The 23,286-nt window shown below is 42.9% G+C and overlaps 1 protein-coding gene across 1 annotated transcript in view; it reads left to right on the top strand.

The window, feature by feature from the left end:
* Positions 1-8,347: 8,347 nt before the first annotated feature.
* LOC134353765 (anoctamin-9-like) overlaps positions 8,348-23,286 on the top strand; it is a 133,761-nt gene continuing 118,822 nt past the window's right edge. The window contains exons 1-3 of the mRNA XM_063062114.1: positions 8,348-8,563; positions 10,425-10,493; positions 19,555-19,668. Coding sequence (XP_062918184.1) covers positions 8,348-8,563; positions 10,425-10,493; positions 19,555-19,668 — 399 coding nt within the window. The remainder of the gene's footprint in view (positions 8,564-10,424; positions 10,494-19,554; positions 19,669-23,286) is intronic.

The raw sequence follows: 23,286 nt of genomic DNA, 5'->3' as shown, positions 1-23,286 counted from the left end.
AAATGTCAGGGGCAGAAGTGAATTATTGCTATTACTAAGGAGAAGGCATTTGAGAAGCTGAAATGTCTGAAGGTAGATAAGTCACTTGGACCAGATGCACAGGGTTCTAAAAGAGGTAGCTGAAGAGATTATGGAGGCATTAGTAGTGATCTTTTATGAATCACTAGATTCTGGAATGGTCCTGAGGACTGCAAAATTGCAAATATCCCTTCATCTTTAAGTAGTAAGAGAGGCAGAAGGCAAGAATTGATAGGCCAGTTAGCCTGACTTCAGTGGTTGTTGGAAAGATGATTAAGAATGAGGTTTTGAGTTCTTGGAGACATATGATAAAATATGCCAAAGTCAGCCTGGTTCCCTGCAGGGGAAATCTTACCTGCTAAATTTGTTGGAATTCTTTGAGGAAGTTACAGCAGGATAGACAAAGGAGAGTCAGTGGATGTTGTTTATTTGGATTTTCAGGGCCTTTGACAAGGTATCACACATCAGGCTGCTAGACAAGAAAGTGATGCTGGAGGTAGTAATAGGGGACAAAGAAATGGCAGATGAACTCAGTAAGTATTTTGCTTTAGTTTTGCAAATGAGGATAAGGGAACATGCGGAGGACAGTTGTTTTTATTTCACTAATTCTCCTTACATACCCCTGATCCTCAGGTACCCTTGGCTGGTCAAGCATCACTCATCTGTGAACTGCGAGGAAGGGAGAATCATCACATGTTCAAGTCTTTGCAGGAGACAATGTTTTTGGTTTGCTGTTCCAACCCCCAGATTCTCCCAAAACCAGTGGCTGATGAGGAGGCAGACTTTTGCTCGGGGTAACCTGAAGCCTTTGGGAGACCAAATCCCGCCTCGAAGGGCAGACAAGCCTGCTCCAGTCAACAGGACCGTGCGAGTCCCGACCTTGTCTAGGTGGGGGTGCATTGGAATAGGAAAGAAAGGGACTCCAGTTCAGGAGAAAGCCAAGAAACCCACCAAAGAGGTGCCTAAGAATTCTGGAGCCCCAGCAGCCAAGCCTAAGGGATCCAGTTGCCAGATCCAGTCTAAGGGAAAGGCACCTAAATGCAGAACCATGGAGTCTCATCCCAAGAGGACAAAGACTATTTGTAGTGCCACTTTGCCATTGTCCGAGGATACGAATAAAGATTTAGACTCTGATCTGGACTCTGTTTCGACAAAAGACTCTTGTGAACCGATGGAGAAGACTCTCAGGTCTGCTGAATTATCCCCATGGCCCAAGGAACTTCAGGAATTGTCCTCAGAGGGATGTTCAGGGGTAGTTGCAACAGTCAAGCCAGCCGAAATCCCCTCCGTCTTCAGCAAGAGAAATGCCTCGACTCTTCCATTGTACTGACACTACAAGTGTGCAATAGGTCTACTGCCTGGTACTTCTCAACAGGGTTTATTATAGGCGCTCTCAGGCCTGGAGAGAAGTGCTATGGAAGAGAACATAAAGGAAGTTCTTGGAATGGGATTCATTCAACCCTCCACCTCACAGCCCAGCGCAGGCTTCTTTGTACAGAAAAAGGATGGAAGCCTGTGGCACCACATTGATTATAGAGGGCTGAATTGCGCAACGGCCAAGAATTGTCAAGCCCTTCCACTCATGAACACTGCCTTTGAGGTTCTCGAAGGGACAAGAGAACTTCAGCATGTAGAAGTTCAATTTTGTTTCCCAAACTCTTATTGACTTTGAGCTAAAATTCAACCACAGTGTCCAAACGATCAAAGAAATGTTTTAAGCAGCAGCATTTTGACATTCAACGCACTCAGTGTGAAGAAGCAAGTGTTCAAACTCTTCATCATTACCTTGGCATAACTGATGAAATATTCTGCTATTTAATGGCTGAGCTTTAAAATTGTTGATAGCAGATATTACAACAGTCATGCTTGAAAAAAGTTGCTAGTTGAGGTGTTTGGCTGTGAGATGCTGACAATGAATTACACAATGGATTTCAAACAGACTTTCTTTTTTTATAAATGCCACTAAATCAGCATGGCAACTTGTCATGCTGCTCCTCCTATTGCACAAGAAATCATGCTCCTAATCAGTATACCCTTATCCTCAATATACATTTTGAGTTCGTCGTAGATCGATTTGCCATTGATATTTGTTTTTAACTTTTTACAAAACAGTATCTCTTTAAACTTTTCTATTTTTGATAAACTGTGCATAGGCCACTAGCAATGTCTCATTGTCTTGCAGTTGACTCATCCAGTTGTATTTCAAATTCTGTTTTATATAGCTCTGTGCATTATTTAAACTCAATGTCTTCACTTATTTCGTCAATATGATGAGTTATAGAGTTATTATTCGAAGGAACTGATTTTAAAATACTGGTATCCATTTTGCGAACAGTGGTGAGCATTTCTGATACACAAGGCATTATTAATCTTTCACCAATTGAAAGAGATTTTCCCACACTTTGCTAGCATTTTGGAAATATTATAAGTAGCAATGAGACCACTATCAAGGTCATTTTTAGCTTTCTGGGCAAATGACTCAAGTGTGCAACACTTCTCAAATGGTTCTTTTATCTTCTAGAATACTGGAATGGCTAGAGTGGATGCAGAGAAGATATTTTCAATAGTGGGAGAATCGAGGACTAGAGGGCACAGCCTCTGAATACAAGGACATCCCTTTAGAACAGAGATGAGGAGAAATTTCTTTAGCCAAAGGGTGGTGAATCTGTGTAATGCATTGCCATAGATGGCTGTGGAGGCCAAGTTATTGGGTATATTTAAAGCAGAGGCTGGTTGATTCTTGATTGGTAAGAGTGCCAAAGGTTACAGGGAGAAGACAGGAGAATGGGATTGAGAGGAATAATAGATCAGTCAGGATCAAATGGTGGAGCAAAATCAATTGGCTAAATAGCCTAATTCTGCTCCTATGTCTATGTGCCAATGAACTGGCAGGGGTGTTCAAAGACATTTTCAATCTCTCATTGCTACAGTTGGAAGTTCCAACCTGATTCAAAAGGGCAACAATTACACAAGAAGAGCAGGTTGAGCTGCCTTAATGACTGTAATCCAGTAACACTCTCATCTATGGCGATGAAATGCTTTGAGAGGTTGGTTATGGCTAGGATCAACTCCTGCCTCAGCACGGATCTGGACCCACTGCAATTTGCCTATGGCCACAGTAGGTCTAGGGCGATTGTGATCTCATTGGCTCTCCACACAGCCTTAGATCACCTGAACAATACACATACCCATGTCAGGATGCTGTTTATTAACTACAGCCCAGCTTTAACACCATTATTCCTACAGTTCTGATCGAAAAGACTCCAGAACCTGGGCCTCTGTACCTCGCTCTGCAACTAGATCTCCGACTTCCTAACCAGAAGACAACAATCTGTGTGGATTGGAAAAAGACACTTTGCATCTTGAGGGGTGGAGCTATGATAGCGCTTAACAGCAACTCGTTCGAGCTTATCTGCGAAAACAGCTTAATTTCTACCTCTGATGTCTCTCTTTTTCTTGTTCAGTGTGGATGGGGTTCAGCTGAAGATCCTGACCTGGAGTTGCACTTAGAATTCAGTTCTTTGTGGTGGTGGGACCTGCCCCCAGGGGCTCATGACCAGACACTTTTTGGAACCCCTAGGATGCAGCCTAAAAGACAGATGTGCATTCGGGGTTATGAGGCTTTGGGACCCTGTGGACTAGTTGACTCTATGCTGGTGCTGCCGACTGAAGTGTTGTGGGAGAAAACAGAACATCGGGAACAACGGATCAGCTGTGTAAAACTCTGTATTCAGTGACTATCAATGTCTCCCCCTCCCTCCCCCTCAGGAGAATTTTGCCAATTCTTGAGTAGGAGAAAGTGACATGACAGATATTATCATCACTAATCAGCAAGTTGCTTTGTTTTGTCTCCCCCTCGCGGTGAAAGGGCGACACCTCTCTTTCCCTTTATTAGGGAGAGAGAGAGCCTGTGGAACTGTCTGGAGAACAATTTGTTTTTATTGTACTGCAGATCATGGTCTTCCTTCAGGCTTCGCAATTGCTTGCTTGGTGGGTTGAGAGTGCTGTTGCTTTTTTGCGGAAGTAATTAGTAGTAGGGGAGGATTGTTGCTTTGCTGCTGCTTGGGCGTGGGAGGGGATCTTTGAGGTTCTAACATTTTTCACTCATTCTTCGGGACACTCTTCTGTTCTTGTGGATGTCTGCGAAAAACCAGAACTTCAGGATGTATATTGCATTCATATTTTGGACATTAAATGGAACTATTGAAACTATTCAAAACATCTCAAACTCCCTGACAATCAACACCGGTGCACCTCAAAGATGTGCGCTTAGCCCACTGCTCAACTGTCTCTGCACTCACGATTGTGTGGCTAGGCACAGCTCAAATACCATCTATAAATCTAGTGATAATACCACCATTGTTGGCAGAACCTCAGATGGTGACAAGAGGGCGTACTGGAGCGAGATATACCAACTAGCTGAGTAGTTTTGCGGCAACAATCATGTACTCAATGCAAGACCAAAGAACTGATTATGGATTTCTGAAAGGGTAAGGCAAGGGGACACACACCAGTCCTGGAAGGGATCAGAAGTGGAAAAAGTGAGCAATTTCAAGTTCCTGGGTGTCAATATCTGTGAGGACCTAACCTGGTTCCAACTTTAAAGAAGGCAAAGACAGTGGTTATATTTCATTAGGAGTTTGAGGAGATTTGGTACGTCACCAAACACTCGCAAGTTTCTACAGATGTACTGTGGAGAGCATTCTAACTTGCTGCATCACTGTCTGGTATTGAGTGGGGGGGCGGGCTACAGCACAGGCTCGAAGCTGCAGCAAGTGCAGAGAGTGGCAAAGTTGGTCAGCTCCATCATGGGCACTAGCCTCCATAGTATCCAGGACATCTTCAAGGAGCTGTGCCTCTAAAAGATGGTGCCCATCATTAAGGACGTCCATCACCCAGGGCATGTTGTTTTCTCATTGCTACAATCAAGAAGGAGGTACAAGAGTCTGAAGGCACAAACTCAATGGTTCAGGAACAGTTTCTTCCCCTCTACAATCCATTGAACCCATTAACACTACCTCAGTATCTTATTATTTCTATATTTTTGCACTACTTAATTTCATTACTTAATATATATACTTACTGTAATTCAGTTTTTTTGTATTGCATTGTACGGCTGTTGCAAAGTTAACAAATTTCACGACATATGTCGGTGACATTAAACCTGATTCTGATTATGGTCTTACCTTCATCGATCTCCTTTATTAGCTCCTTAAAAAACATCAAGTTAGTAAGACATAATGTGCCCTACACAAAGCCATGTTGACTGTCCTTAATTAGGACATGTTTTTCTAATTGCTATTACCAAGAATCCTTTCCAGCCCAGCGTCCCTAACACTGATGTGAGACACACTGGTATTGTTTCCAGAATTATTCGTATTTTCTTTCTTGAATGACAGAACAATAATATCTACATGCCAGTCCTCCAGGTCACCAGAGAGGACAAAGATTTTGGCCAAGACCTCAGAATATCTCATCACTCACCTCTCTCAATAATCTGGGGTGTACTCCATCCATCATGCTCTGGGGACTTATCCACCTTAACATTCTTTAACAGATCCAATATGATCTCTTTATCTCAAAATGCCCTCACATATTAGCATGCTCCACACTGATCTCACGATCCTCCACATTCTTTCCCTTGGTAAATAAGTTCTCATTTAAGACTTTGCCCACATCCTCTGCCTCCAAGCATATGTTTTCTCCTTTATGCTTGACAGGTCCTCTTGCACTTGGTGTATATAGTATATAGAACGTATAGGGATTCTCTTTAGTCCTACTTACCAAGGACTTATCATGGCACCTTCTGTCTATCATAACCTGCAGAGAGAGTAACACTAGCCAGTCCATCACAGGCTCTTCATATCCTTCCTTCCCGTCTACCTTCACAGTGCATTACATCAGGAAGCCTACCAGCCTGCCCATTTCCTTTATTCTCTTCTAGCCTCTAGAAGATACAAGAGTTCAAAAGTCCAGTCAAGCAGACTTTTTAAACCAATCAACAGGAATTCTGCAGATGCTGGAAATTCAAGCAACACACATCAAAGTTGCTGGTGAACGCAGCAGGCCAGGCAGCATCTCTAGGAAGAGTTAGTCCTGACGAAGGGTCTCTGCCTGAAACGTCGACTGTACCTCTTCCTAGAGATGCTACCTGGCCTGCTGCGTTCACCAGCAACTTTGATGTGTGTTTTTTTTAAACCAATCACCTCCTTCGCATCCCTTTCCAAGTGGCGCTACCACATTCTTGAAGCCTAATTCTATTTCATTATTGCCATTTCAGTAATCTTTAGCACTACTATACTTTACATCATTCCACTAAATTTGTGCTCATTGCTGTATTTATTCATTGTATTTATTATCATCACATATACTGCTTATTTTGAACACTTTATGCATGACTATAAACCAATCTGAATCTAATCCTGAGCCAGAAGAAAAATATACTATAATACTGGCTGATGTCAAGAACATTAAAAAGTTAAAGTCTGTTCCGAGCCTTGTGGCCCATCAGGCCAGTGCTTATGCTGGTTTCTGTGGCGTGAAGCAACTGACAGTATGAGACTCCCCACCCCCCCCCGGATAGGACGCCAGTCTATCACAAGGTTAACTCCCAGCATCTGCCAGTAGAGGAAAGGAGACATCCTATGGAACGAAGTCATAATTTTTAGATCAGCGAGGTTACTGGAGGTAATTAGAATTTGATATTCAGTAAAATCAAAATTGCATGTACACTGGACCAACATTGTCTCATCCAAATATAAAAATATCACATGACTGAAATTATTTTAATCTTAAAACAGATAGTAGAAATCAGTTCTCAATCTAATTTTGAAAGATTGGGTGGACTTGAACTGCAACTTCTGGATTACCAGTATTTCATTCTCAGGAATTTACCTTCTGATTTCTATGTAAATAACAGAAAGCAGTGTTATACTATAGCAAAATCCAGGTCATAATCTTTCTCACTTATGCATTTCTACAAATTCTTAGCATTAGGGACTGCCTCGCTGTTGGAGGTAGGCAGCACTGAGGACTCTCACACTAACCCAAACAGAATCATCAGCACTGCACTCTACTGCTGCTCACACACATCCAGTGACCTCTGGCATTCAAATTTTCTGGATCCGGTGGCATCAACAGTTCCAGGGAGTGCTGGTGTCTGGCTTCAGAAAGTTGCTTTCTTGGAATGAAGGGATAGCTACATGTTGTAACATGCAGTGTTCCTAGATGGTAAGGTGACTGAAGGAAAGTTTAGGGAGGGATTTGATGTCAGAGGTAGGTGAATGTACACAGAAGAGTGGTGGGTGCCTGGAACATCCTGCAGGGATGGTGCTAGAGGCATACGGTATACCATAGGGACATTTAAGGGACCCCTAGAGGCACATGGATGTAAGGAAAATAGAGGATTATGGGCTGTGTATGAGGAAAGTGTTAGATTAATCAGGGAGTGTAGGTTTATATCGGTCACATAACATTGTGGGTTGAAGGCACTCTACTGTGCTGTGCTGTTTTATGTTATAGAAATAGATTGATTGTTTACATTATACTCAGAGTCATATCCAGCTGTTTCTCTAATTCCAGTCATTCAAAATACTCCAATGAATTGAACCATCCCTCTCAACTGCTAAAATTCTATATGTGCACCATCAGGGGACTGCCTTGATTCCGGATGAAGACATAGTACATTTTGAACCTATGTAGTACACTACAGGTGATATCCAAGGAAAGGCTGATAATCATACCTACCGTCTTCTACCAACAAAAGTGATACCAAAGCACTTGGCCTTCAAACTGCACTGTTGGGATTCAACTGTGGAAAACTGAGTCTTTGTATAATTTTCTCCATGTGGCAAGCCTATTATTTTTCTACTTTTCTTTCACCACCCCTGAATCCCAACTCTCATTCTGCCCCTTTCTATCTTACCTTACCCTATTCTCTCTCCCACACGCATCTCTCACACCCTTTTCTCTTTGTCCCTCTATTTCAGCAATCTAGCCCATATCTACACCCTTCACCCTCCTCCTCTAAATTCTTCCCATCGCCTCGGCAAATTCTCCATCTAACATCCATCTCACTCCCTCTTTGACATTCCTCTCCTGCATCCCACCCACCCCCATCGCATCGGTGTCCTCCCCAAATCCTTATTTTATCTCTCTCCTCATCCTCCATCCCCAACTCCGCGTTGCGCGCGGTCCTCCAACCCGTCGGCGTCGGGACCTTAACTTCGCTCCCGCCGCGCCCGAGCGGGGCCGTAAGCAACGCGTGCTCGCCGCGAGCAAGTGACGCGCATGCGCGGCGGGCTGAGGGTGGCGCACAGCAGTCGGGAGGATGCTTTCGGATGAGGGATATTTCCTTGAGGAGGGGTTGGAGCAAAGCTCCCCAGAAAGACCGGGAACCAGTCTTCAGCCAGCACTTCGAACACAGTTCAAGTTCAGAATCAAGAGGGGGACCGCGGCCGCATTCAGAAAGGCCAGGAGGCTCAACAAGATAGCTCAGCAGAAGGTGGAGACGATTAAAAGGCGGGCAAAGGAAAAGAACATCGTAGTGTGTATACGGATCAGTTTTGCTATCGTATCAATCCTTACAATTTGTTAAGTATGACCAAAGTTAAAACATGGTGACAGACTTGTCAGCCGAGGAGGAAAAATACAAAGTTGTTTACTTAAACTACGCGTTAAGTGTTCGCGGATGGCAGCTGGCTGCAAAATTGAATTAGGAGCTCCAAAGTTGAACAGTTGTATTGGGGAAATCTATATTACCGAGGGAATAATCGTTCGACTTGCCACTCCAATGGACTGGTGGCTGGATCGACGAATGGTTGCTTCGCTTACCGGCGATGTAGGTCCATTGCCGAGCGGATCGCCATCTCCCCTTATCCACCGCAATTGGGTCTCTTGTCGCCTCAGTCTACGCCGTGAGTTAACGGCGCACTGATTAGGGGTTAGATCATGGGTGGGGTGTGTGTTGGAGAAAATGTCTTTCACGTGAGAGTTACTTGATTTTTTTTTGCAATTGCACGAAAACTAATAATGATAGGCGAATACCGTACATTGTTGCAGGTATCTCTAGTAATAAGAGTTTTACCTTTTGCAAACGTTATCTGTGCTGTTATTTTTTTCTCCAGCTAAGGAAATAATGACTGGTAAAGTTGGAGTTTTCAGTTTTGCTATTTCACTAGAAATTCCATCTTCTTCCTTCATTTTCCATTGCATGAAAGTTGTTCTTTAAAAGTGACGCTTTTCTTAAATTATCTGATACTTTTTTTTAAGAGGGAAGTAGGTGAACTATAGAAGAATATTGGCACGTCCTGAATCTTGTTTCCATTTTACAGTAATTCTATTCAATGTTGACAGTGTTGGCTGCGGACCAAATATTTCCCAGTCTCTCCTTGCGTTGAAGCCGCTTAATCTCAGTGGTACAGTGGAGGTATTCTTCGAGAGCTGCGCAGTCCCCTCTTTGACAGTCCTACTCCAGCTTTCCCTATCTTTTAATTTCTTCCATCCAATCAGGTTAATGTGGCACTTCCTCAGCTGGCTCTTGATATTATCCGTGAGCCGCTTTTCTGCCCGGGAGTGCGCTTTGCATCCTTGAGTTGGCCGAACAGGAGTTCTTTTGGGGGGGGGGGGGGGGAGTCGGGTATATGGATGATGCTGAGTCACGATTGTGGCTAGGGAACTCCAGAATGCTGGAGTTAGTACGCCTGTTCTTCCAGCTCTCAGAATCTTTGAGGCACTCTTGATGGTAAATTTCTAGGGATTTTGTGTGCCTGCTGTATGTTGTCCATGATTCCACTCCATGCAGCAAGGAGAAGAGGACTATAGAATCATAGACCAGAAGCTTTGTTGGTCTTGATATCGCAATGCACTTATCACACAGCACATAAAACAAAATATTACCACAAATGATTTAATAAAACATAATTCAAAATGCACGTTTAGTATGTAGCACAGGCAAACAGTACAGTGAACAGCTTACTGTCCTTAATGATGAGATATAGTGGTGGCTGGTCTCACACCCTGGGGAAGAAGCTGTTAACCAGTCTGGCAGACCTAATTTTGATGCTTATGTATCTCCTTTCTGACAGTGGTGGGTCAAAGAGATTGTGAGATTGATAGTAGGGATTTTCAACAATGCTTCAGGCTCTTTCTATATAATGCAACCGGTATATGTCACAAGTGGTATTGTCAATTCACAGTATTAAGTGGACCCCACCAATTAGGTGTTGGCCTCCTTAACAGACAACCTTCAGTTAAAATGTTGCTTGATACAACTTTCTACTTTAATTACCTGCCTGCCCTGTTCTTTTTGGTGGGCTTGCCATTTGTCCATTGTGGTTTATCTAAATGGTTTATATGATGGTGTCATTTTTAGAGTATAATGTAACTAATGAATTCCTTTATTACAGAATGTTCAGATTTTTCATGTAACTGACAATGAAGAAGATTATCTAATGCCTGAAGATGCAAATGCTCTGGTAATGTCATTTTATTAGTTTGTTCTCTGATTCCACAAATTCTATGGTGGGTTAATCACCCATTTAAAACTTTGTTTTGGGAAAGGTATTTGTTTGAAATTCTGCATCAAGTAATTTCAGGTGTGTATGTTAAAACAGAAAAAAATTGTATGTTCTACATGAGAAGAAAGTCTGTAGATGTGGGAAATCCATTAGATACTTGGTCCTTCTTTGACGTCTATCTCCCATTTCTCAATCTGTCTCCATCTCTGGAGACAAACTGTCAACTGATACCTTTTATAAACCTACTGATTCCCATGGTTATCTTAACTGTACCTCTTCCCACTCTCTCTCTTGTATTAAAATGCTATTCCCTTTTCACAGTTTCTTTGTCTTCATTGCATCTGTTCCCAGGACACAGCATTCTGTTCCAGGACTCCTCCTTTAAAGAACAGGGTTTCTCCCTGTCTACTGTTGATGCTGCCCTCACCTGTATCTCCTCCATTTCCTATACATCTGCACTCACCCCATTTTCCCTCCACCTTAATAGTGATAGTGCCTCTTGTCCTTGGCTACCACCCCATCAGCCTCTGCAAACAACACGTTATCCTCCACCACATCTCCAAAAGAATCCTACCACTAAACACCTCTTTATCTCCCCCCACCACTCTTTTCCACAGGGATCGCTCCCTCCACCATTCCCTTGACCATTTGTCTCTCCCTACTAATATCTCTCCAGGCACTTATCCTTGCAAGCAGCGTAAGTGCTACATCGATATCTCCTGATTACCAAATTCTTCTCCCCCACCCCCTCCCCCTCATTCCCCACTCTGACCTTTTGCTTCTTTTAATCTGCCTCTTACTTCCCCAGGGTCCCCCCCCCCCTTCCCTTTCTCCTTTGGTCTGCTATCCTTTCCGTTCAGATTCTTTCTTCTCCAGCCCTTGACCTTTCCCACCCACTTTGCTTCACTTATCACCTTCCAGCTTGCCTCTTTCCCTTCCCTCATCTCTTTATTCTGGCATTTTCCCCTTCTTAGTCCAGAAGAAGGGTTTGGCCTGAAATGACAATTGTTTATTCATTTCCATAGTTGCTGCCTGACCTGCAGAGTTCCGCCAATGTTTTGTGTGCGTATGCTTCTTCTAGTCTATTTTTAACTAAACTTTTCTAGATTGGGGGTGACTTGGACCAAGCTGAAAACTATCTCTTGTTGCTCTATTCAGTAGAAATAGGGTAAAAGATAGTTCATCAACGTTGTCATCTGTTTGCAAAAATGTTTGTGATTCCCAAAAGGTATCTACATACGCTGTGGACTTTATTATTATAAATGAATAAAAAATTTGTTATCTAAATAGATTAAACCACTTGTTCCAGAAATTATTTTAGTAGAAGTGAATTTCCTCAACTAAAGAACATTGGTGATGGAATGGCAAACGTTTTTTCTTTAATTAGAATGTTTGGTTCCAATGGTTTATTGTGTGATTTTACAATCTTTATTTGTAATTTCTCTGGGTCTTTAAAAACTAGTAGTTTGCCTGCGAGTTCTCCAATTGGCTGATTAATTTCTGTAATTTATCAGCTAGTGGAGTTGTATGTGCAGCAAGTTTACAGTTTATAGTACATTATGCAGATGGTATAGCATCTGTTGCCAGCAGGTAAGAGTTGAAAACAGTGAATCATTCTTGCATGCTATTGCTTGTATTGGACCTGAGCACTGGCTGATGGATAAAGTTCATTTTTCTGTGTGATTAAATGGGATGCTGATAGTTGAGGAATAACAGAAATAGGTAAAAGATCACTTCAGAAGGCAAATAACTGGGCCTGAAAACAGGATGCAAGGATCTTTCCAAAATAAACCTTGATATTAGATAAAAATCCAAAGAAAGTCTTCATTCTCTGTACTGACTATGATGGTATTGACAGATGAAAGTTTTTACTGCTTCAGATATTGTATTTAGTTCAGAGGATTGTGTGCATGTGAGCCAGAATATGACATGAAGATCCAAATTCAGGTTTTATGCTCTTTACAGCACAGTGCATTTCAAATTTTAGTATAGCCTTGAGTCTGCAGAGCTTATCTGCTCTGTGGGTTTTGGATTCCTGAGGTACAGATTGTCATTATTGGCATTGCATTGCGGTGAAGGAATGCATGGAATATCCATCCCTCTATGACAATATTAAAAAGCCATATTATGCCTGTGCATGATATGTATTTGTCCTTAATATTCAGGAAGCTTGGACACAAAACCTATTCTGGGCAATTTCTTTAAATTGGATTAGATTAGATGTAGCGCAGTGTAATTTCATAAAGACATGGAAAACCTGCAGCACAATACAGGCCCTTCAGCCCACAATGCTGTGCGGAACATGTACTTTAGAAATTACCTAGGGTTACCCATGACCCTCTGTTTTTCTAAGCTCCATGTACCTATCCAAGAGACTCTTAAAAGACCCTATTGTATCCACCTCCACCACAGTTGGTGGTAGCCCATTAAATGCATTCACCACACTCTGTGTAAACAATAAAATACTTACCCCTGGCATCACCTCTCATCCTCTGTCACTCCGAGGAGAAAAGGCCATTCCACCATAAGAGTATAAGGTATTCAGCCCATCGAGTCTGCTCTGCCATTCAATCATGGGCTGATCCAATACTTTCAGTCTTCCCCACTCCCGTGTCTTCACCTCATACCCTTTGATGCCCTGGCTAATCTCTGCCTATCTCTGCCTTAAACCCAATGACGCGGCATCCACAGCCACTCATGGCAACAAACTCCCCAGACTAATGACTAAAGTAATTTCTCCGCACCTCATTTCTTAATGGACGTCCGTCAATCCAGGCAACATCCTTGTAAATCTCCTCTGCACCCTTTCTATAGTTTCCACATCCTCCCTGTGGTGAGGTAACCAGAACTGAGCACAGTACTCCAAGTGGGGTCTAACCAGGGTTCTATACAGCTGTAATATTACTTTTTGGCGCTGGAACTCAGTCCCAAGGTTGATGAAGGCCAATGAACCATACGCCTTCTTAACCACAGAGTCAACCTGTGCAGCAGCTTTGAGTGTCCTATGGACACAACCCCAAGATCGCTTTGATCCTCCACACTGCCAAGAGTCTTACCATTAATACTATATTCTGCCATCATATTTGACTTACCAAAATGAACCACTTCACACTTTATCTGGGTTGAATTCCATCTGCCACTTCTCAGCGCAGTTTTGCATCAATGTCCCACTGTAACCTCTAACAGCCCTCCACACTGTCCACAACACCCCCAGTCTTCGTGTCATCAGAAAATTTACTAACGCATCCCTCCACTTCCTCATCCAGCTCATTTACAAAAATCACAAGGAGAAAAGGTCCCAGAACAGATCCCTGAGGCACACCACTGGTCACCAAACTCCATGCAGAATACAACCACTCTTTGCCTTCTGTGGGCAAGCCAATTCTGGATCCACAAAGCAAGGTCCCCTTGGATCCCATGCCTCCTTACTTTCTCAATAAGCCTCACATGGGGTACCTTATCAAATGCCTTGCTAAAATCCATATACACTACATCTACTGCTCTACCTTCATCAATGTGTTTAGTCACATCCTCAAAAAAATTCAATCAGGCTTGTAAGGCGCGGCCTGCCTTTGATAAACCATACTGACTATTCCTAATCATATTATGCCTCTCAGGATCTTCTCCATCAACTTTCCAACCACTGAAGTAAGACACACAGGTCTATAATTTCCTGGACTATCTCTATTCCCTTTTTTGCATAAGGGAACAACATCAGCAACTCTCCAATCCTCTGGAACCTCTCCTGTCCCCATTGATGATGCAGAGATCATTGCCAGAGGCTCAATAATCTCCCCCTTGCCTCCCACAGTAGCCTGGGATATATCTTGTCCAGTCCCAGTGACTTATCCAACTGAATGCTTTCCAATAGCTCCAGCACGTCCTCTTTCTTAATGTCTATTTGCTCAAGCTTTTCAGTCTGCTACAGGTCAACCCTGCAATCGCTAAGGTCCTTTTCCATAGTGAATACTGAAGCAAAGTATTCATTAAGTACCTCCGCTATCTCCTCAGGTTCCATACACACGTTTCCACTGTCACACTTGATTGGTCCTATTCTCTCATGTCTTCTTGCTCCTCACATACTTGTAGAATGCTTTGGGGTTTTCCTTAGTCCTGCTCGCCAAGGCCTTCTCATGGCCCCTTCTGGCTGTCCTAATTTCATTCTTAAACTCCTTCCTGTTAGCCTTATAATTCTAGATCTCTATCATTACCTAGTTTTTTGAACCTTTCATAAGCTTTTCTTCTTGACTAGATTTTCAACAGCCTTTGTACACCATGGTTCCTGTACCCTACCATCCTTTTCCTGCCTCATTGGAATGTACCTATGCAGAACACCACACCAATATCCCCTGAACATTTGCCACATTTCTGCTGTACAATTCCCTGAGAACGTCTGTTCCCAATTTATGCTTCCAAGTTCCTGTCTGATAGCTTCATATTTCACCTTACTCCAATTATATGCTTTCCTAGCTTGTCTGTTCCTATCCCCCCTCTAATGCTCTGGTAAAGCGATAGAATTGTGATCACTATCTCCAGAATGCTCTCCCACTGAGAGACCAGAGACCTGACACCTGACCAGGTTCATTTCCCACTACCAAACCAAGTAGGCTTTTGGCTCAGGCGTGCCCTGTACAAAAAGGACGGGTTACACTTGAATCCTAGGGGGACCAATATCCTGGCAGGGAGATTAGCGGGGGCTACTGAGGTGACTTTAAACTAGAATGGTTGGGGGGTGGGAATCAAATTAAAGAGGCTAGGCGTGAGGAGGTTAGTTCACAACAGGGGGATGGGAACCAGTGCAGAGAGACAGAGGGGTGTAAAGTGAGGGTAGAAGCAAAAAGTACTAAGGAGAAAAGTAAAAGTGGCAGGCGGACAAATCCAGGGCAAGCATTAAAAAGGGCCACTTTTCAACATAATTGTATAAGGGCTAAGAGAGTTGTAAAAGAGCGCCTGAAGGCTTTGTGTGTCAATGCAAGGAGCATTTGTAATAAGGTGGATGAATTGAAAGTGCAGATTGTTATTAATGATTATGATATAGTTGGGATCACAGAGACATGGCTCCAGGGTGACCAGGGATGGGACCTCAACGTTCAGGGATATTCAATATTCAGGAGGGATAGACATGAAGGAAGGGGAGGTGGAGTGGCGTTGCTGGTTAAAGAAGAGATTAACGCAATAGAAAGGAAGGACATAAGCCGGGAAGATGTGGAATCGATATGGGTAGAGCTGCGTAACACTAAGGGGCAGAAGACGCTGGTGGGAGTTGTGTACAGGCCACCTAACAGTAGTAGTGAGGTCGGAGATGGTATTAAACAGGAAATTAGAAATGTGTGCAATAAAGGAACAGCAGTTATAATGGGTGACTTCAATCTACATGTAGATTGGGTGAACCAAATTGGTAAAGGTGCTGAGGAAGAGGATTTCTTGGAATGTATGCGGGATGGTTTTTTGAACCAACATGTTGAGGAACCAACTAGAGAGCAGGCTATTCTGGACTGGGTTTTGAGCAGTGAGGAAGGGTTAATTAGCGATCTTGTCGTGAGCGGCCCCTTGGGTAAGAGTGACCGTAATATTGTGGAATTCTTCATTAAGATGGAGAGTGACATAGTTAATTCAGAAACAAAGGTTCTGAACTTAAAGAGGGGTAACTTTGAAGGTATGAGATGTGAATTAGCTAAGATAGACTGGCAAATGACACTTAAAGGATTGACGGTGGATATGCAATGGCAAGCATTTAAAGGTTGCATGGATGAACTACAACAATTGTTCATCCCAGTTTGGCAAAAGAATAAATCAAGGAAGGTAGTGCACCCGTGGCTGACAAGAGAAATTAGGGATAGTATCAATTCCAAAGAAGAAGCATACAAATTAGCCAGAGAAAGTGGCTTACCTGAGGACTGGGAGAAATTCAGAGTTCAGCAGAGGAGGACAAAGGGCTTAATTAGGAAGGGGAAAAAAGATTATGAGAGAAAACTGGCAGGGAACATAAAAACGGACTGTAAAAGCTTTTATAGACATGTAAAAAGGAAAAGACTGTTAAAGACAAATGTAGGTCCCCTGCAGACAGAAACAGGTGAATTGATTATGGGGAGCAAGGACATGGCAGACCTATTGAATAATTACTTTGGTTCTGTCTTCACTAAGGAGGACATAAATAATCTTCCAGAAATAGTAGGGGACAGAGGGTCCAGTGAGATGGAGGAACTGAGCAAAATACATGTTAGTAGGGAAGTGGTGTTAGGTAAATTGAAGGGATTGAAGGTAGATAAATCCCCAGGGCCAGATGGTCTGCATCCTAGAGTGCTTAAGGAGGTAGCCCAAGAAATAGTGGATGCATTAGTGATAATTTTTCAAAACTCGTTAGATTCTGGACTAGTTCCTGAGGATTGGAGGGTGGCTAATGTAACTCCACTTTTTAAAAAAGGAGGGAGAGAGAAACTGGGGAATTATAGACCGGTTAGCCTAACGTCGGTGGTGGGGAAACTGCTGGGGTCAGTTATCAAAGATGTGATAACAGCACATTTGGAAAGTGGTGAAATGATCGGACAAAGTCAGCATGGATTTGTGAAAGGAAAATCATGTCTGACGAATCTCATAGAATTTTTTGAGGATGTAACTAGTAGAGTGGATAGGGGAGAACCAGTGGATGTGGTATATTTGGATTTTCAAAAGGCTTTTGACAAGGTCCCACACAGGAGATTAGTGTGCAAACTTAAAGCACACGGTATTGGGGGTAAGGTATTGGTGTGGGTGGAGAATTGGTTAGCAGACAGGAAGCAAAGAGTGGGAATAAACGGGACCTTTTCAGAATGGCAGGCGGTGACTGGTGGGGTACCGCAAGGCTCACTGCTGGGACCCCAGTTGTTTACAATATATATTAATGACTTGGATGAGGGAATTAAATGCAGCATCTCCAAGTTTGCGGATGACACGAAGCTGGGTGGCAGTGTTAGCTGTGAGGAGGATGCTAAGAGGATGCAGGGTGACTTGGATAGGTTGGGTGAGTGGGCAAATTCATGGCAGATGCAACTTAATGTGGATAAATGTGAAGTTATCCACTTTGGTGGCAAAAATAGGAAAACAGATTATTATCTGAATGGTGGCCGATTAGGAAAAGGAGAGGTGCAACGAGACCTGGGTGTCATAATACACCAGTCATTGAAAGTGGGCATGCAGGTACAGCAGGCGGTGAAAAAGGCGAATGGTATGCTGGCATTTATAGCGAGAGGATTCGAGTACAGGAGCAGGGAGGTACTACTGCAGTTGTACAAGGCCTTGGTGAGACCACACCTGGAGTATTGTGTGCAGTTTTGGTCCCCTAATCTGAGGAAAGACATCCTTGCCATAGAGGGAGTACAAAGAAGGTTCACCAGATTGATTCCTGGGATGGCAGGACTTTCATATGAAGAAAGACTGGATGAACTGGGCTTGTACTCGTTGGAATTTAGAAGATTGAGGGGGGATCTGATTGAAACATATAAAATCCTAAAGGGATTGGACAGGCTAGATGCAGGAAGATTGTTCCCGATGTTGGGGAAGTCCAAAACGAGGGGCCACAGTTTGAGGATAGAGGGGAAGCCTTTTGGGACCGAGATTAGGAAAAACTTCTTCACACAGAGAGTGGTGAATCTGTGGAATTCTCTGCCACAGGAAACAGTTGAGGCCAGTTCATTGGCTATATTTAAGAGGGAGTTAGATATGGCCCTTGTGGCTATGGGGGTCAGGGGGTATTGAGGGAAGGCTGGGGCGGGGTTCTGAGTTGGATGATCAGCCATGATCATAATAAATGGCGGTGCAGGCTCGAAGGGCCGAATGGCCTACTCCTGCACCTATTTTCTATGTTTCTAAGTACATCCTCTCCTCTTGTAGGCTTATCTACATATTGTGTCAGGAAACTTTCCTGAACACACCTAACAAACTCCACTCCATCTAAACCCCTTGCTCTAGGGAGATGCCAATCAATATTAGGGAAATTAAAATTTCCCACCACGACAACCCTGTTATTATTGCATCTTTCCAGAATCTGTCTTCCTATCTGCACCTCGATGTCCCTGTTACTATTGGGTGGTCTATAAAAAACATCCAGTGGAATCATTGACCCCTTGCTGTTCCTGAATTCCACCCACTGAGACTCAGTAAACAATCCCTCCATGAGTTCCTCCTTTTCTGCAGCCGTGACACTATCTCTGATCAGCAGTGCTACGCCCCCACCTCTTTTGCCTCCCTCCCTGTCCTTTCTGAAATATCTAAAGCCTGGCATTCTAAGTAGCCATTCCTGCACCTGAGCCATCCAAGTCTCTGTAATGGCCACAGCATCATAGCTCCAAGTACTGATCCACATTCTAAGCTCATCCACTAAGTGGTTCTGTCAGGTGCTGGACAGGTTAGAAAGAAAGTCATCTGTGTTTTTCAAGCTTGCATCAAAAAACAAATATTATTGAAAAATCAGCAGCCCCTGCTGTAGATGTTCTAAAATCAGGTTTGAACAGAGATGATTCTTAAAAACTTTCTCTTTTTTTATCAGATCATAAATGAGAAAATCTACAGATGCTGGAAATCCAAGCAACACACACAAAATTCTGGAGGAGGGGAGAGAGAAACACAAGGCAATAGGTGACACCGGGAGGGGGAGAGATGAAGTAAAGAGCTAGTAAGTTGATTGGTGAAAGAGGTACAGGGCTGGAGAAGGGAGAATTTTACAGGAGAGGACAGAAGGCCATGGAAGGAAGAAAAGGGGAGAAGAGCACCAGAGGGAGTTGATGTGCAGGCAAGGAGATAAGGTGAGAGAGGGGACAAGGTATGGGGAATGGTGAGTTCCTCCAACATTTTGTGTGTGTTGCGTATTTTTAATCAGATTCTGCTGGGTAATACAGATGTGGCACTAAGTTCTTTCCCATTGTTTCTCCTTACGACACCCAAGGTATATGAGGCTTGTATTAAGGTGAATTTTAGTCCTGCAGGAAGAAATGTTGTATGTTCAATGGACATTCTCCATTTAGTGGATGTCTTTGTCTTTCAGGTTAAAGTTGAATTTGTTTTAGTGACGAGAAAATGTGATGTTGGTATTGGTAAAAGTGAACTGGATAGGAGGCTTTACCTGAATAGGTTGCGAGAGATTGGCCTCAATATAATGGTAAGTAGAATAAGTCAAGTGCCACAAACTGGAACTGAGCTTTTACAAATAGTTACACCATTGTTTGTTAAATATTAATTCACTTGGAATCTTGTTGCTGTAACTCGATTAGCTCCTGACAGATTTTGACAGCTTGTACAATAAAACTCTATCTTTAATCTGTGTGCAGTTATGTTGTATGACACCATACTTGTGTGTGGTGAGGGGGTGCTTTTTGGACATTGCAGGGCAGTCTGTTCACTCTCTTTATTCCTCCCCCCCCCCCCCAAATCTTGCCAGTTTATTTCCTTCATGAGTGTCCAGTCTCATTTTGAAATAGTCTCTACGTTCACCATCCTTATTGGCAGTAAGTTCCAGCTCATTACTATTTGCTGTTTTTAAAGAGTTAATTTTTGCATCCTTTTTTACTTGCCTAAAAACTTAATATTGCTCCTCATTAGGCAATGTACTACTGGTCAATGGGAACAGTTTTTCTTGGGTTGTTTACTACACTTCTGTGAAATCTCCCCTAATCTTCCTTTGCTTCAGGGGAAATCATTTCAGTTTTTCCAACTTGTAGATAAAGATTGCTCATCCTAAGAACCAATATTTTTCCTGGACCATTCTGTTAAACCTTCCCTACATCCTGTCAAACAACTTCATATCCTTCGTGAAGTTTGATCAAAACTAGATATAGTACTGTAACTGTAAACAACAGGAATTCTGCAGATGCTGGAAATTCAAGCAACACACATCAAAGTTGTTGGTGAACGCAGCAGGCCAGGCAGCATCTCTACGAAGGGTCCTGACGAAGAGTCTCGGCCTGAAACGTGGACTGTACCTCTTCCTAGAGATGCTGCCTGGCCTGCTGCATTCACCAGCAACTTTGATGTGTGTTGATAGTACTGTTAACTCGTTGGTTTTATAACAGTTTAGCAATATTTCCATGTTTTGTGCCTAACTTTATTTACAAAGTTCAGTATCCTCTGTATTGTAACTACTTTCTCAATATGTCCTATCTTCAAAAGAAAACTACACTTAAAAGAAAGGCATTGCCTCACATTTAGACCATAAGATATAGAAGCAGATTTAGGCCATTCAGCCCATCAAGTCTGTTCTGCCATTTCATCATGGCTGATCCAATTTTCCTATCAACCCCAATCTCCTGCCTTCTCCCCATATCTCTTGATGCCCTGACCAATCAAGACTCAATCAACTTCTGCCTTGAATATACATAAAGACTTGGCCTCCACAGCTGCCTGTGGCAAAGAATTCCACAGATTCACCACTCTCTGGCTAAAGAAATTACTTTTCAGCTTTGCACTAAAAGATCACCCCTCTATACTAAAGCTGTGTCCTCTGGTCTTGGATTCTGCCACCATAGGAAACATCCTCTCCATATCCATTTTATCAATACCTTTCACGATTCGACAAGTTTCAATGAGGTCACTCCTCATTCTTTTGAATTCTAGTGAATACAGGCCAAGAGCCATCAAACACTGTTCGTATGACAAGCCATTCAATCCTGGAATAATTTCCATGAGCCTCCTTTGAACCCTCTCCAATTTCAGCATGTCCTTTCTAAGATAAGGGGCCCAAACCTGTTCACAATACTCCAAATGAGGCTTTACCAGTGCTTTATAAGTCTCAACATTACATCCTTGCTTTTATATTCTAGCCCTCTTGAAATGAATGCTAACATTGCATTTGCCGTCCTCACTACAGACTCAACCTGCATACTAACCTTTAAGGACTCCCAAGTCCCTTTGCACCTCAGTTCTTTGTGTAATTTTTCTCCATTTAGAAAACAGTGAACCCTTTCTTTTCTACAAAAGAACATGACCGTATGCTTACTGACACTGCATTCCATCTGCTATTTCTTTGCCCATTCTCCTAATCATAACTCCTTTCATAGCTTCTCTACTTCCTCAACTACCTGCCCCTCCACGTATCTTCATATCGCATGTAAACTTTGCAACAAACATCAACGTCATCATTCAAATCATTGACTTATAATGTAAAAAGATTGATCCCAATACAGACCCCTGTGGAACACCACTAGCCACCAGCAGCCAAGCAAAAAAGGCCCTCTTTATTCCCACTATTTGCCCCCTGCCAATCAGACACTGATATATCCATGTTAGAATCTCCCCTGTAATACCATGGGCTTGTAGCTTGTTAAGCAGCCTTAAGTTGGCACTTTCTCAAAAGTCCTTCTGAAAATCCAAGTACGCAACATCATCTGATTCTCCTTTGTCTATCCTGCTTGTTATTTCTTCATAGAATTCCAACAGATTTGTCAGGCAAGATTTCCCCTTGATGAAACGATACTGATTGCGGCTTATTTTATCATGTGCCTCCAAGTACCCTGAGACCTCAGACTTTATAATCGACTCCAACATCTTCCCAACCACTGAGGTCAGACTAACTGGCCTGTAGTTTCCTTTCTACTGCCTTGTCCTTGAAGAATGGAATGACATTTGCAATTTTTCCAGTCTTCCGGAACCATTCCAGAATCTAATGATTCTTGAAAGGACATTACTAATTCTTCCTCTATCTCTTCAGAAACTTTTTTTTAGAACCTTGGGCTGTACACCATCTGGTCTAGGGGACTTATCTACCTTCAGATCTCTGTTTCCCAAGAACCTTCTCTCTGGAACATAGAAATCTACAGCATGTTGTGCTGACCATGTAACCTACTCTAGAAACTGACTGGAATTTCCCTACCACATAGCCCTCTATTTTTCTAAGCTCCACGTACTATATCTAACAGTCTCTTAAAAGACCCTATTGTATCCGCCTCTATCATTGCTGGCAGTGCATTCCATGCATCCACCACTCTGTGTGGGAAAAGCTTGCCACTGACAATCCCCTCTGTACCTGTTCCCAAGCACCTTAAAACTATACCCCTTTGTGTTAGCCATTTCAACCCTGGGAAGAAGTCTCTCATCATCTTATACACCTCTATCATGTCACCCTTCATCCTCTGTCGCTCCAAGGAGAAAAGGCCAAGTTCACTCAACTTATTCTCATAAGACATTCTCTCCAGTCCAGGCAACATCCTTGTAAATCTCCTCTGCACTCTCTGTGGTATCCACATCCTCTTGTAGTGAGGTGACCAAAACTGAACACAGTCAAGTGTAGGCTAACTAAGGTCTTGTATAGCTGTAACATTACCTCATGGTTCTTGAATTCAATTCATCAGTTGATGAAGGCCAACACACCATACACCTTAACAACACTGTCAACCTGCGCAGCAGCTTTGACTATCCTATGGGCAAGGACCCCAAGATCTTGCTGATCATCCACACTGCCAAGAGTCCTTAACATTGATATTATATTCTGTCTTCAAATTTGACCTACTGAAATGAACCACCACACCTCTCAGGGTTGAGCTCCATCTGCCACTTCTCAGCCCAGTTTTGCATCCTATCGATGTCACGCTGTAACCTCTGACAACCGTCCAGACTATCCAAAACACCAACTTTTGTGTCATCAGCAAACGTACTAATCCAGCCTTCTACTTCCTCATCCAGATCATTTATAAAAATCACAAAGAGGAGGGGTCCCAGAACAGATTCCTGCAGAACACCACTGGTCAACATCCTCCATGCAGAATACAAACCATCTACAACCACT

Source organism: Mobula hypostoma, chromosome 11, assembly GCF_963921235.1.
Source record: "Mobula hypostoma chromosome 11, sMobHyp1.1, whole genome shotgun sequence".
Taxonomy (NCBI): domain Eukaryota; kingdom Metazoa; phylum Chordata; class Chondrichthyes; order Myliobatiformes; family Myliobatidae; genus Mobula; species Mobula hypostoma.
Note: the sequence above shows the minus strand (reverse complement) of the source record. Positions and strands in the feature narration are given on the sequence as shown.